The 14,838-nt window shown below is 45.2% G+C and overlaps 1 protein-coding gene across 1 annotated transcript; it reads right to left on the reverse strand.

Annotated features, from left to right (window-relative positions):
* Positions 1–12,758: 12,758 nt before the first annotated feature.
* LOC144754572 (RNA-binding protein 34-like) lies at positions 12,759–14,256 on the reverse strand. Its single transcript, XM_078642526.1, has one exon. It carries the CDS (start codon positions 14,192–14,194, stop codon positions 12,842–12,844), a length of 1,353 nt encoding a protein of 450 aa, XP_078498652.1. The 5' UTR covers positions 14,195–14,256; the 3' UTR covers positions 12,759–12,841.
* Positions 14,257–14,838: the final 582 nt, after the last annotated feature.

The following is a 14,838-nucleotide window of genomic DNA, read 5'->3' on the forward strand; positions in this document are numbered from 1 at the left end:
TCAGACCCTGGATGGCTACCTGCTTAGCCTCCATGGGTAAAAGATGCAGAACTTTCTTTAGCATCCTGAGAAGGCCAAAGCAGGTAGCCGAGAGTTTGGTGGCTTGGATGTCAAAAGAAAGGGATCTGTCCAGTACACCCCAAGGCTCTTGATGTTATTCTTAGGTGCTGGGGGGGTGCCCAGGCAGGGTGGCCACAGGGAGTTGAAAGAACTCGGATCAGCGGGGCCCAGAAGCATCAGCTCCGTCTTGTCCCCGTTTAGTTTTAGTGATGAGGAGGACATCCAGCTCTTTACCTCCTCTAGACACTGTCTGAGCCCTCCTCCCATTGGCCTGTTAGCCTCCTGCGCCAATGAGACCACCAGCTGGGTGTCGTCCGCGTAAGAAATGATCTTGACTCCAAACGGACGGACAACCTCAGCCAGTGGCCTCATATGAATGTTGAAGAGCGCAGGGCTTAAAGAGGAGCCTTGTGGGACCCCGCACCTTAATGGTCTGCTAGTGGACACTGACTCGCCATCGAACACTCGAAAGGATCTGTCCTTCAGGAAGGACTTGAACCATAGCCATGCCTTGTGCTTGATACCAACACTAGTCAGACGGTGCAGCAAGATGTCGTTGCTGACCGTGTCAAAGGCCGCGCTGAGGTCAAGGAGGATCACTGCCACTGATCCTCCTTGGTCCAGGATTTTTCTGGATTCCTCGGTGACCATGAGAAGGGCGGTCTCAGTTCCGTGCTTGGGTCTGAAGCCTGTCTGGGTGGGATCTAACAGTTGGTTGTTTTCTAGGAAAGCGACCAGTTTGCCGTTGATGTATCTCTCCAGGACTTTGCTCAGCCAGGGGAGTAGGGAGATTGGCCGGTAGTTGCTAAAGTCTGAAGGATCCAAGCTGGGTTTTTTTTAGCAGGGCTCGAACCATGGCCCGTTTCCATCCAGGCGGGACCGTGCCGGAGGTGATAGAGGAGTTCAGGAGGTCCATTATGATCGGCAAAGTGACCTGGGATGCCGACATTACGATGTCTGGCGGGGCTGGATCGTCAGGGGAACCAGAAATGACTTTCCGAGCCACAGATTCCAGGGATGCGAGATCAAGGGGGGAAAGTGGTCCAGTGTGGGAGGAGGCTGTGATTAAGGGTGTGTCAAGATTGAGTTGGTCAAGGCTGGGCAAGGGGTGGCCAGGGGGGGGGGGGGAAGGAAGCATACATTTTGTTGACTTTTTGGTGGAAAAAGTCTGCCACCTTGTTACAATGTTCTGTGGATTTGGTCTCAAGCAGACTAGATGGCAACTTAGTAAGATTTTTCACAATTTGGAAAATTTCTCTGGGTTTTGATTTGGCTAAAATGATTTTATTAGAGAAGTATGCAGCTTGGGTGACTTTGATTTCTTCTTTATACTCTTTGATTCGAATTCGGTATTGAGTTTTTTTCTAGTGGTGAAAAATCCATACGCCATTTCCTTTCAGCTTTCCTACATTGGCGTTTCTTTGCCCTTAGGGCCTCTGAATACCAGGGAGCGGTTTTATGGGAGCGTTTCAATGTGGTTTTTCTTTTGGGGAGAGAGTTATCAAGGGTTTGAGTGATCCAGTCTTCATATGTCTGGTTAGCTAGGCAGGGATCCTCATTATAGAGAGGTAGGCTGCTGGCAAGTTTGGTAGTCCATTTATCGACTTGAAGGCGCGACCAGGCTCTGGCGATTCTTACTGTGGGTCTGATGGTTAAGGGCTTAAATGTGGTCCAGGTAAAGGGAACTAATAGCATTGACAGGAGCATTGACAGCTCCTTTGATGTTGACAGCTTTGTCCTCTTCGATGCAGACTTTTGTGAGCAAGTCAGCTCTCGCAGACTAACAGGTAGCATCATACCCATTTTTTACATATTGGACCTAAACATTGAACATGTACAACGGTGTTCGTGATATCTGTCTGTTATTCCATCTCAAGGAGCTTTCAGTGTGGTCAGAGTCAAGACAGAAGTCCCTTCTTCATGCTCTTCTGATATTTCAGAGATGGATTGCTAGTGCATCAAATCCTCCTGCTTGCCATGCAGTCTAATTAGCTGAATTTTCCTCAAGACCTCTGCAGACAATGTTAGCATTCATCTAGATGTGAATCTGGCTGACATACAATGTAGATCGTGAAGACTGTTTTATGCAGGTCTTTTCAGCTACATGTGGGGCTTTTTACAAAAAGCAAAACCATTGTGGAAAACAGAAAAATAGTTTCTGTTGGGAAATGAAGAAAAACACTTCCAGTCACTATAGATGTCGAGAGAATCACAAAGCCAAACGGGTTTAGGTGAAAAAATGCTGAGGACAATGCTCAGGAAAGTTTTTAAAGAAACCAGAAAGATAAACTGAGGAAACTATCACTGGTAGGGCTCATGGGATGCTAGTGTTGTGTAGTTCCCTAAATGAGCTGTGTCTGTTTTCCAGACTCTAGAGCATGGGTACTCACAAACTTTCTCTCGGGGGCCAAATTTACAGTGTGGTTTGTGGCCGAGGGCCGCACCAGTGGGGGCAGGGTCAGTGGGGGAGGGGGGAAGGGCTAGAGCAACAAAAAAAAACCTGACCATGAGGTTGAACAAAGTCCCTGCAGCAGACACCTTCGTCCACTGAGCCACCAGACTCGGCATACACACATCTTTCTCTCTCTCTCTGTCGGTCGGTCTCCCTCCCTCTCTTGGTCTCCCTCTGTCTCCCTCCCTCTCTCTCGGTCTCCCTCTCTCTCCCTGTCTCACTCACTCTGTCTGCCTCCGTCTATCTGTCTCCGTCTATCTCCCTCCTCCCTCCCTCCGTCTGTCTACCTCTCTATCTGTCTCCCCCGGACTCCCTCCCTCTCTCGGTCTCCCTCTGTCTGTCTCTCTCTTTGTCTCCCTCTGTCACCCTCCTCCCTCTCTGTTTGTCCCTCTCTCCGTCTCTCTTGATCTGTCTCCCTCCCTCTGTCACCCTTCTTCCTGTCTCTGTCCCTGTCTCCCTCCCTCTCTCTCTCCCTCAGTCTCTCGATCTGTCTCCCTCCCTCCGTCACCCTCCTCCCTCTGTCACCCTCCTCCCTCTGTTTCCGTCCCTCTGTCTGCCTCCGTCTCTGTCCCTCACTCTTCCTCCCTCCCTCCGTCTCCCTCTGTATGTCACCTCACCCCAGCTTCCCGGTCACGCACACACACAGCTGCACTGAGTACTTCACAGGTCTTTAAAAGACCATTTACTTGTTAATGAGGCATTGTTGTGAATCGCGCAGACCCATAGAGCAGAGGGTCAGAGAGTCTGCACTGCTGCTGCAGTAGTGTTTGCTGACACTCTTTACATTTTTTTTTAAAACACAGGTCCAATGTCTGCAAGGTGCGCAGGCCGCGGGCCATACTATGAGTACCCGTGCTCTAGAAGGCTGTAGCCTATATACGATTATAGATTCTGTGTTTTTCCTGTTTACCTTTTAGAGAGGTTTCCTTGGGATTTATTTAATGCAAGCTAGGTCTGGGTTAGCACTCAAAAGCCTATTTGAATGTGTTTATAACTGACCATCTCACAAATGTGCAGGCAAGTTTCCATTAAAAAGGTAAAACTGGCTAGCTTTTGTTATGTCACATTTTGCATAGATCTGTATTGAAGATGAAAAAATGGAGATCAAAAAATTCGCATTTACAATTTGAACACTCACAAGGCAATTGCTCTTTACTATAGCAACAAAACAAAAAAACATTGGATGGGATTTCAACAAACTTGACAAAATGTTAACTTTACTCACAGGAAAGCCTTTGCTTGGTTTGATGAAAGTCTTTTAGTTGGTTTTGAGAAATCTGTGTTATACAACATTCAGGAGGGCTCAATTACAGTGATATCTTGACCAACAAGCTGTGTACAGTTCGCTGACTGAAATTAAGGAACACAAAATTAACAAATCTAACTGGATCAGGCAGCTTTTTCCTCCCTTCTTCCTTTTCCGGATAATAGACCCATAGGACTGTTCATGTACTAAATTCACCAACTGGCTGGCTGATACTGAAAGAGTTCTGTTGCACGCGCCATTACACAACTCTGGGCATGATCCCTGCATTCTGGAAAACAAAATAAAAGGCCTCATAAGGACGTAGTCACTAGACCCTGACCTCAGGATTACATGCCAGAGGTCCAAAATTATCCCCCTATGTGACTTAAAAATGCAGTTCTCAGTGCAGAGTTCGGACCCAGTGGGTGCTTCGGAGGTTCACAGACCCAGATCTGGAGGCCACTAACCATGAGCAAAGAATACTGGGCGATGTTGGACTCACTAAATCACCAGTTCACAAACATCCACATTGATGCTATGGGGGTCCAAGGACGGGGCCAGAGTGACTTCAAAAGACATTTAAACACCAAGAGTCTGCAGACAAGTAGAAGCTTAACCGAAGTCTCCCTGCTTCTCCGGTCACTGGGATTGAACAAGGAGGCTGGAATATACTGCCTTACATTACTTTGCTTTTGTGGACACTGGCACAGCATGGGGAAGGGCGAAGGGATTCTCTAGGGCTTCCCTGCTGTTATAGGTACCAATTGAGCACAATGAAGTGTGTCCTTTTCGTTGTTGCTTTCTCAGAAGCACCAGAACCACTGGGGGAGAGGAGATAACGATTCACTTGGAATTCCATGCTGCTGCAAACAGCAATGGCCATGTCTGAAGTGGGGTGCCTTGGTGAGCAAAATAACGATGGATTAAACCCAGATCTGTGACTGGGGGTGAATGTTTTGCCATTGTGCAACATTCCGTCCATCATCTTGTGTGTTTTGCTGTTCACCCTATGTGGGAAGGGTATGCCCAGACGTGGGTCCCGTGCTCACTAAACCACTGGAGTCAAGCTATCCTGGCTGAAGACGCTGATAGCCAGAAACCGGTCCTAGGATGCTTGATTCCGGTCCAGGGAAGACATGGCTTGGCAGTTCGGGCTGGACTGGTCCCATGAGGCACAGGGTCAAGAATGATTTGCATATGGCCATGTCTGAACTGGGTGGCTTGGTGAGCAAAATAACAATGGATTAAACCCAGATCTGTGACTGGGGGTGAATGTTTTGCCATAGTGCAATATTCCGTCCATCATCTTGTGTGTTTTGCTGTTCACCCTATGTGGGAAGGGTATGCCCAGACGTGGGTTCCGTGCTCACTAAGCCACTGGAGTCAAGCTATCCTGGCTGAAGATGGCCGATAGCCAGAAACCGGTCCTAGGATGCTGGATTCCGGTCCAGGGAAGACATGGCTTGGCAGTTCGGGCTGGACTGTTCCCATGAGGCACAGGGTCAAGACTGATTTGCATATGCCATGTCTGAACTGGGGTGGCTTGGTGAGCAAAATAACGATGGATTAAATCCAGATCTGTGACTGGGGGTGAATGTTTTGCCATTGTGCAACATTCCGTCCATCATCTTGTGTTTTTTGCTGGAAACAGCAATGGAGCTGCAGTCAGTGTTTCTTATTAATATATTTTGCAGGGAACACGAAGTCTGCATTGAGCTGTTATATGTAATTTTCCGTTTATGGCACACGCCAGGCATGTCAAGTGGGAAGTCCCATGAGTTTTCCTGAAGTTAGGGCCATAAGGATTGTACAGGAAGGTAAGATATTCCATGGTGTCCCTGGAAGAACTGTAAAGGTGAGCAGTGTACTACTTTGAATTTTCCTGAAGTTGAGGCTCTAGGATACACAGCAGATTCCCTGATACTGTGAGGAACTGCGCAATGGTGTTTCAGAGTGTCTATGTAGCATCTTTGTTGGTACGGGACTGGTGCAGGAGCTGGTGATCAGTAAGACATAGAACTGACTACAGTAGACTGGCCCTGTGGTAATGTATATAGTTTGTGTTGCTAGACTTAATATAGGGCCTGTGTTCAAGGGAAGATCCAACAGCATGTTGCAACAGACTATTGCTTGTCAGGCCAGGCCCGGCAGCCGTGTTGAGAATATTAAAGGTGCCTCGAGCAAAGACCGGAATACAGGTAAATGAGGAGTGTGATGGGAATGGCCACTCCATATTAGTCTCCTCGATTTTTACAAGTGGCTGGAGAGGAGCTGCAACCCTCTTAACATTGGTGTTTTTTGCCTGGGCTGTGTTCCACTGCACCAGTGCAGTGGGGTTAGAATGTTATGGCCAGTGGAGAAGTAAGGTTACCATTCTCCAATAAGATGGCAGCTTCAAATTCATAGAACACCTAGCATATTACCATGATCCATAACCACAACCTATGACTGTTTCTTCTTTATTGCTCCAAGAAAGGCATCATTTGGTTGAGTAGTACATTTATGACAAAATCAAATTTGTAAGAGTTGATTGGTACAGGGGTGCAAACTTGTATTTATAGTTCATTAATGGTTAGCCTTTATTAATAGGGTGAAAGCTGTAAGGAAATGTTTCAAGCTCAGACTATACTATTGACAGTGATTCTAGTATAAAAATGTCTGCACACGTTAACAATATGGGGCTATGTATAATGCTCCCACAATGCTCCCTGATTAGATGCATATATTTGGAGAAACTTGAAAGTAAGATTGTTGATTCTTTGCTTCAAAATAAAATATTCACACAAAATGCACTAGGAAAAACTGTTATGCTATACTACTGTGCAAGTGTACGTATCATTTAATTAAAGCAACTTTTAGTAAAATGTGTTGATGCACACTATTTCCCCAAAAATATTCATAATGGGAAATCAATGTAACAAGTTTCAACAAGATTATGGGAAACATGAAAATAAACAAGCACTGAAAAAGCCAATAGGTCTTAAATTATCGGTCAGCAATTTGGCTTTGTCAATGCACGTCTTGTTTTGATATCATTTTAGTAAAACGTTGTTGTGAAAGCTGCCATGGCCTCACCATTATGGCAAACATCAAAAAATGTTGGCTCACAAAAGTGCACATTGCCACAATAGCTCCTGGCACTTTCACTACTTTGTGTGCCAATATGCTCATTGTGAGAGAGCAGAATGCTTTTAATCACAATGAAGCCAGCCCATAGATGGAATTTTATTAAAAACAAACGCTCTTGGTTAACACCAATCCTAATTAGGGCCCCAATTCTTAAAGAAAATCACAAAAGTGAACACATTGTATATTCACTTACATTACTGCAGATTTAGTTTTCGCGAATCCACAGAAGCAGGCCAAGAAATTGTACTGCTAGAAAATATTTGTGAATTGCATTTAGCATGAGCAAACATGCATGTGTAGATTTGCCTATGCCAAAACTGTTGAGCGTTTATAAGTTCACCCCCCACTTGGAAGAAGTCCTACTTCTGCCCTTTTCAGGGGTAAATTTCCAACCTCAGTATGGAAAAAGATTAGGGAAGAGTTGGTGAAAATCCCTAAAGCACATGCAAGTTAGTGGTTGGCACAGACTCAGTAGGGCATTCCAACCCTAGAAATATTGCTAACCACTTTCCCAGCCCCAGTATGTAGATCAGCATAAAGGAGGTACAATTAGAGATTTGCTAGTATTCAAATCCTACTATATCAGGAGTCCTGCATAATCGGAGCGCTTATATCATAAGACTGATGCCATAATGGGTAGCCGGACAACATGGTACAAAAGGAATGAGTGGATTTTGTTACAGGACAAGTAGATGTATGAAGCAACCTGTCCCATAGAGAAGGTATTTTATTAAATTCCACACCCGTTTGAGTAACTTTTCTATTGTTAAAAAGAAGTTTTACCAAAGCCAACTGTTCTCTCATTTCAAACGCGGAGAAAAAAAACTATTGACTTTGCCTATGCTTTTCTTTCACCAATCAGGCATCCACATGTTTGTGCACTAGCCGCTACAGTGAGTATTTTTTTGTTATACTTTATTCATTTACTTTTCCAAGATGTAGTATGGAAGTTTAATATTAAATTAAGAAACAAGATATGAGTAAGGATCAATCAAGGGAAATCTAAACTTTTCCCCAGGGGAAATTTGGCTGGAAAGGAAGAGGCTGTGTTACCCCAAGTAGGGATGTGCTGGGTAGGCGGCGAGGTGCGATATATGGGATTAAACTAGTACTTACACAGCCAGCCTTTTTGAAAAGCAACATGGGGAGCTGTGTGGGAGGCATCCAGAGATAGATAGCCGTTTGGAAGGGACTCCTGTTATAAATGATGGGTAAAGTAGCGTTGACGAAGATGGTGATCTTACCAGGCTGTTTGTAAGTCATGCAAAACTCACTTTACTGAATCCCACCTCGTACTTTGCTCCATAAAATATACCCAGATCGACCCTCCCATTGCCCGAAATGCAGACATGTATACACGCACTTGCGACATGTGATCTGGGACTGCCGGAGCGGACACATTACTGGGGGCAGCTGATACAATGCCTACAGAATGCCACAGGCTAGACGGTACCACACAAAGTCAAGGAGGTGATATTGGGGCTTTTCTCCAAAGCCAAGAAACTTACCAGGAAATTCCTCCAGCTGGGGCAAGTGCTAGACAAACAGCGGGTAGCCATCAGATGGAGGAGTCCAGATCCCCCTGTGGTGGAGAGCTGGACCAAAAACATGCACAAATGGGCTACTGCAGAGCTAATCAGAATGAAAATATTCAGGAGGGATGATAAATCGGAAGAGAACGCAAGAGTATGGTACACAATGATCACTGACAACACAGAAGGACAGCCTCCATCTGGGGGAAAAGGATAAGACACATGCAGGCCAGGACGGATCAGAGGCTGTGATCGTACACAGGAATTCCTCAGCATCTGAGACCGGTACAGACACAGACTGCACAGATAGAGGTCGGGCTCGTAGAGCCCGGAATTGACATGGCAAGACTAACTGTTTAGGTTTATACAATTAGCAACAAAAACGATATCTGCTTTTAGATCCTGTGACATGTTCTAAAATATAGGTTTGATAACATGGACAAGTTCTTCTACTTGAAAAAGAATATATTGAATAAACTATTGTAACAAGTTGAAATGTATGACTCCTAATATGACCTTATCTCTGTGACCTTGATAAATGCTAATAAAATTGTTTAAAAAAAAAAAAAAAGACATGAATAAGGATGCAATGCATATACAGGTGCGTGAGGCCCTTGAAAAAAATAAGAAAAAGTAAGAAAAAAATGTAAAACAGAAAAGCAATATATAAGCAGGGAATAAAATAGCTTTGCAGCAATATGCAGCTGCTAGGCCAGGGAAGCAGGGAGTTGTGGCAGGCAGGAGAGAGCGAGGAAAGTCAAGTGTGGGTCCCCACCAAGTGTTACAACACAAATGAAAACATAGATCTCTTCTCAGTGAAGGAAGGATACAACTTGATAAATCAAAAAGATAGCACAGAAGCTATGCTCCAGGAGCAGGGCAATAAAAGAAAGAAAAAAGAGGAAGGCCATAGAACCAGGAGCATCAAACTGAATTAGACAACAAAAGCCATCTAATCACGAGATGTCTGACCAAAACCTAACTGTATGTTTGTAGACAATAGGACTGAGATAATAAACCTTTAAAGCTGTCTTTCAGCTAATCACCATGACGGTTTCAAGCCTACCCGGTAATGCAGTTGCTTGGAGACCTTATGTGATCCCTAGAAAATAGGTATAAGTAGTAGCACTCAGAAAGGGGCTGGAGGTTCAGCTTACTTGTTGTTCTCTACAAGCTGTGCAGAAGTTGTTTATTTCCGCTGAAAAGGAGTACTTTTACTTCTTTTTGATCAATGCAGTAGGTTATGGTGACAAGACATTGATGAAGAATATAGTAATATTAGGTTCATTGGGAAAAGTAATGTCAAATGCCATAGATCGGATTAGCTTCTTATGAAAAGACACAAGAAAGGTATTAGCTGATATTTATGCTGAAAAGAATACATGTTGCATGCGTCGGACGGCCGGGAGCCGTCAGATCTGCACACGTGTGGAATTTTGCCGCACCGCTGCAAAATTCCAGCCGCGCCCAAGGGGTTAAAGGCAGAACGTTATTACACCTGATTAAAGCCTGTAGACAGGTATGTCTTTACATTGGAATATCAAAGATCACAGTATTAGGCAATGCTTTTGGTATTGGTTACACCAACTACCAAATCATGGGGGATATAAAGACTGAGTGGGGGAGGTCATCCCATTTAAGCTTTTGCCTTTATTGCCCTGTGACAGCTTTTCTTCCGATTACATATGACCATCCACCTGAAAATGTGTGCGATTTAGTTACTGGGCTGGTGGATCAATTGTTTGGTTTTCAATGGTCTCTTATTTCTAGGTTCCATTTTCCTTTTTTACCATGAAATGCCCTGCGTTTCATCCACCAGTCCACTTTCAGCTTATTTTGTCGGCAGTACGGGACATCCTATTGATTCTACACATGGTAGCTGTCTTAGAACCATAATTTTACCATTTCAAGACGGTCATTACATTGAGGAGCAACACGTTCTGGCGAGCTGAAAACAGTTGTTCTGCTTGCTCATAAAGCGGGAATGAGCAATAAAGATGCATTTAATTCTTATTTTTTCACATTTGCTCGGCTTTCAGAGACAGAGGTCAAAAGTCAGTTTGTCTTCCTACATTTACTTTCTGTGACTGAAGAGGATTTTCTAAGGTGATCTGAGTGCCAATCACACTGTCACTGTGCAAAGCATGTGAAATGAAAGGCTTCAAGATTTAAGGCTTTTTTTGTAATACTCAAATAGCTAATAAGTGAACTTTTCAAACATTTCAAATATATTTAACTAGTTACGAAGACACATTTTTGTAATTATGTGGTGGAAAAAACTGATTCTTATAGGATCAAATCAGAACACTATACTTGGTGATGTGCAAATGTTAAATATTTTAGCTGAAAACCCAATTTCCAAATATTGTTTATGCACTATATAGTTTTATCAGTAAAACTCCATGTTAGTGGGAAACTTCTGTGGCCATTTAAATAGAAAACGTGCTTGTTTCGTGGCCATTTCAATGGAAAATGCGCTATCTGTAAATGACAGTGCACCAACACATCATGCTTTAGTAATATATTTATGAAATGTGATTTTTTTAAACATGAAATGGGAAATATTCTTGCTCTTGCCCAGATGACAATGCTATTAGTGAACTAAGAGGCACAACGGGATTGTGAGTATCCTATATGTGGGCTTGATTCTTATTATACATGGAGCAAAAATTTAATCTAGTAAATAAAGAGCTTTTTGTACAGCAGAATTAGAGAACTTCCATATTTGAAGGTGCTCGCTTATGTGATAATGAAGAAAAAAGCGGCTCTGGAATACAAAATATTTGCCTAGGATTACACAATTTGAGACCAGTTCATGGGTCAAGTACATTACAGTTAAGTCAAGTAGATTATTCAAGTTAGTAGACCTGCAGGTCTAGTAACATCTTTATAATTTTTCACGCCCTGTTAACCATCCCCTGATCAGCTACCAGTCAGGTTTCAGACTAAGCTGCAGCATGGCGACTGCTACCTTACACGTCGAAGACGCCCTTGTGACCACCGATGAAGGTGACCTCTGCCCCCTTAGAATACTGGACCCAAGCTGCTTTCAACACAGTTGACCATTCTATCCTCATACGAACTGTGGAGTTTTTAATGGGATTCAGCAGCAATTTCAGCCACTAGTTCTCATCCTACCTTCTCAACGTACACCACTTTGTTCACATGGGCAACTTTAAGACCCAAAAGATGCCTATAGCATGCAGCAGCTCACAGTCATTTACAGAGCTATCACCACAGGTACCCCAGCCTATTTTACAGACAAGTTCATCTTCTCTAGTGGCTCTATGTACATCACAAGCCAGGATCCCATGAGACCGCATACTAAAGAGTAAAAAAGAAATAGGTAGCAAAGCTTTACAATGTACGTATAAAGGATCAGGCGCAACATCGCTCTCCATCAGGAAGGCCCAACAGTGCTTCAACTTAGGAAAGATTTGAAGATGAATCTCTTTAACGAACACTACAAAACAATGCATTAAAGAACACTACATCAAACCATCTACCTTTCCAAAAACTAGTTAACTTTATGATGGTCACGGACCCTGGACAGTGCCTCACTGCATTTTGGTTAGGTTTGCGCTAAGGCAATAGAACATACATGAATTACCCTTGAACCCACTCCGAATCCTAATCTCAATCAAACCATGTCCCTAACCATTAATTTGAACCTACACAGATCTAAACTTTCTTCCACGACATTACCTGAAGCCCAAAATTCAATTTAACACAGACTCTCGCACATGTCAACCCTTTCTCTTATTAATATGGTCACCTTTCCTAATCTGCAAGCGCCTGGATAACCTCTTGGTGATTAGTCGCAATATATAAAATCTACTGATTGATTTAGAACCTTTATGTTAGCCGTTATTTATCTCTAACCTTTCTTAACACCTTCGCTGCGGCGGCTATTCGGCCGCAGCGCTAAGGGGGCGGGGGGCGCGCGGCGCACCCATGCTGGTGACGGAACCGCTCCGTCACCAGCCTCGGTTGAGCTGTGCTCATGACTGAGCGGTTCCGGCATGGCCCCACCCGCTCAATAGAACGCGCCACACAGGAGCATCGAGCGGGCCATGACGGAACCGCTCCGTCATCAGCACAGCCCTACCGCGGCTGATGACGGAGCGGTTCCGTCATCAGCGCGGAAGGGGTTAATCTTAACTTTGGCTATTAGGGTAAGACTATCTATGCTCCTAATCATTACCTTAAACCAGTCCCAAATTTTAACACCACATGAATTTTCCCAACGTCTCTGGTAAAAAAAAAATATATATATACCATGTTTAAAACATCTAGACATCTTTGCCCCACACACACACACAGCATGCTCATTCGCAAATTAACTTTACATATCTGTTTATTCGGTGGAAAAAAAATCATAGCAGTTAGAAGATTATCGGACAAACAGCGCAGCGAATAAAGCTAGGATTTAGTCTTAGAAACACGCTGGTGCCCGACAGTTTTGGATTTACTGCTCCCCACTTTCTTCGAATGTTTAAAGCCAGGGCGTTTTTTTACGTCTTTTGCAGAAGAATCGAACTTGTGTTTGGCGCCAGGACGTTTTTTAACGTCTTTTGCAGAAGAATCGAACTTGTGTTTGGCGCCAGGACGTTTTTTAACGTCTTTTGTAGAAGAATCGAACTTGTGTTTTGCACCAGTGAAATTCTGCGGTCCAGTACGAGGTGCCCCGTCCTTCTGAACGCATCTCTTAACTCGGACTTTCCTGCCCATCAGCACTGAACCGTCCAGCTTTAGGGCCAGTTGAGCGCCATCTGCCTCCTCGAAAAGGACATATCCAAAGCCCTTGCCCACTCCAGTCTCCCGGTCGCGAATGATCCGCACAGCCGCTACCTCCCCGCACTCAGCAAAATGGTCACGCAGAACCTGGTCCTCTACATCGTAGGGTAGGTTGCCCACAAAGGCTGAGCGTCGGTTGTCGTGACTGTGGCCGCCAGAGGCTCGGTCCACTCGGATGTTAAAGCCACCCTCCACCTGGGCCCCATTGCGGGCTAGGGCCAAACCAGCTGCTGCCTCCTCCTTGTAAACAACATAGGCGTGGATGCTCTTACGCTTGGGGTGCACCTGGCGCTGAATGGCAGCTACTTTGCGATTGAGGGTGGGCTCTGCACGGGCAACCGAGCGGAAGCGGACAGACTCAATGGCCCCGAAATCTTTAAAAAGAGCCCGCAGCGCCTGCTTAGTAAAGGAGACCGGCAGATTGCCCACAAAGACCGTGCGCTTGTCTTTGATGCGCTCCTCTGCCTTGTTCTTGGGGCGCTGTGGCCTCGTGGGACCCTCAACCTCGTCTTCTGGCGCTCCGACCCGTTGCAACCGCCGCTCCTTCCGCTTCTGCCGGATTTGTTGCTCCCGCTGCTCCTCCTGGAGATCAGCCTCTTCTAAGGGACCCTCTCTGGCAGACACCAGCAGCTCCGAGGCGGGAAGGACTTTAGGCTTTTTAGGCGCCGGAGCCCGGACGTCCGCCGCTGGCCTACTGTGTGGGGTGGTCGCAGATTTTGGCTCTCTTCTTGGAGCGGGCGGCGCAGGCACGTAGATGGGAGTAAAGAGGCTTGCAGCGCCAGAGCTAAAGAGCGATGCTAACGGGCCGGGGCTGTTTTCATTCGCCGCTCCACGCAGGCTGCCGGCCACCTGCCCAACAGCATACCCCGGTCCTGGCGGGGCCGCAGCCTCTTCCACAGCCGGTTTGAACTTTTTGGATTTTTTAATACGCCGTGGCCGGGCCTCGCCGGTCTCTCCCACTGCCCTCTTCTTCACCATGACAGCTCGGAGGAGCGTCCCACGTTGAGTTTCGCACGTGAGACAGGAAGAAGAATGTGGCTCCCTTGAACCCGGAATTAGTCATTCTGCTTCCTGTGTAAAGAGCAAAGACGGACAATTGAGCGCAGTAAACTCCCTGCTGGTAAAAGTGTGGCCATTTTGAAATATTTCTAATTCAGACGTGGTGAAAGGCTTAGAAAAATCAGATCACTTAACAGACGCACAAAGAAACGAAAATTAACGCAAATATTCACAAAATTATGCGATCCTTCAATTGCATATTGCATGCAAGGCAGTGAGATTATAAATAATATTATTTGTGGTGAGTGACCGGCTTATTAGGGTCACTGACAAAAACATTATTGAAAAACAAGCACTGGCAAAGCCAATAGCTCTCGCCGATGCACGAGGCGAGCTATTGGCTTTGCCAATATGTTTTAGCGATATTGTACACCAGAGTTGCTGCAGTTCAGCATTGCTAAAAGTTAGTGGGTAAAGGAGCCACTGGGACACACTATACCAAACAGGATGTGAGAGGTAATACTGTCTGCAAATCTCTCATCTTCCATAAAAACCCGTCCACCCCACCAACCCACAAACTCAAGCTATACTACTCCAGTAGAAGTGAAGCACAAGGTGTTGTG

This window comes from Lissotriton helveticus, chromosome 1_1, assembly GCF_964261635.1.
Source record: "Lissotriton helveticus chromosome 1_1, aLisHel1.1, whole genome shotgun sequence".
Classification (NCBI taxonomy): domain Eukaryota; kingdom Metazoa; phylum Chordata; class Amphibia; order Caudata; family Salamandridae; genus Lissotriton; species Lissotriton helveticus.

Coding starts and splice junctions, on each gene's coding strand:
- LOC144754572 (XM_078642526.1), bottom strand. CDS start 14,194: ATGGTGAAGAAGAGGGCAGTGGGAGAGACCGGCGAGGCCCGGCCACGG.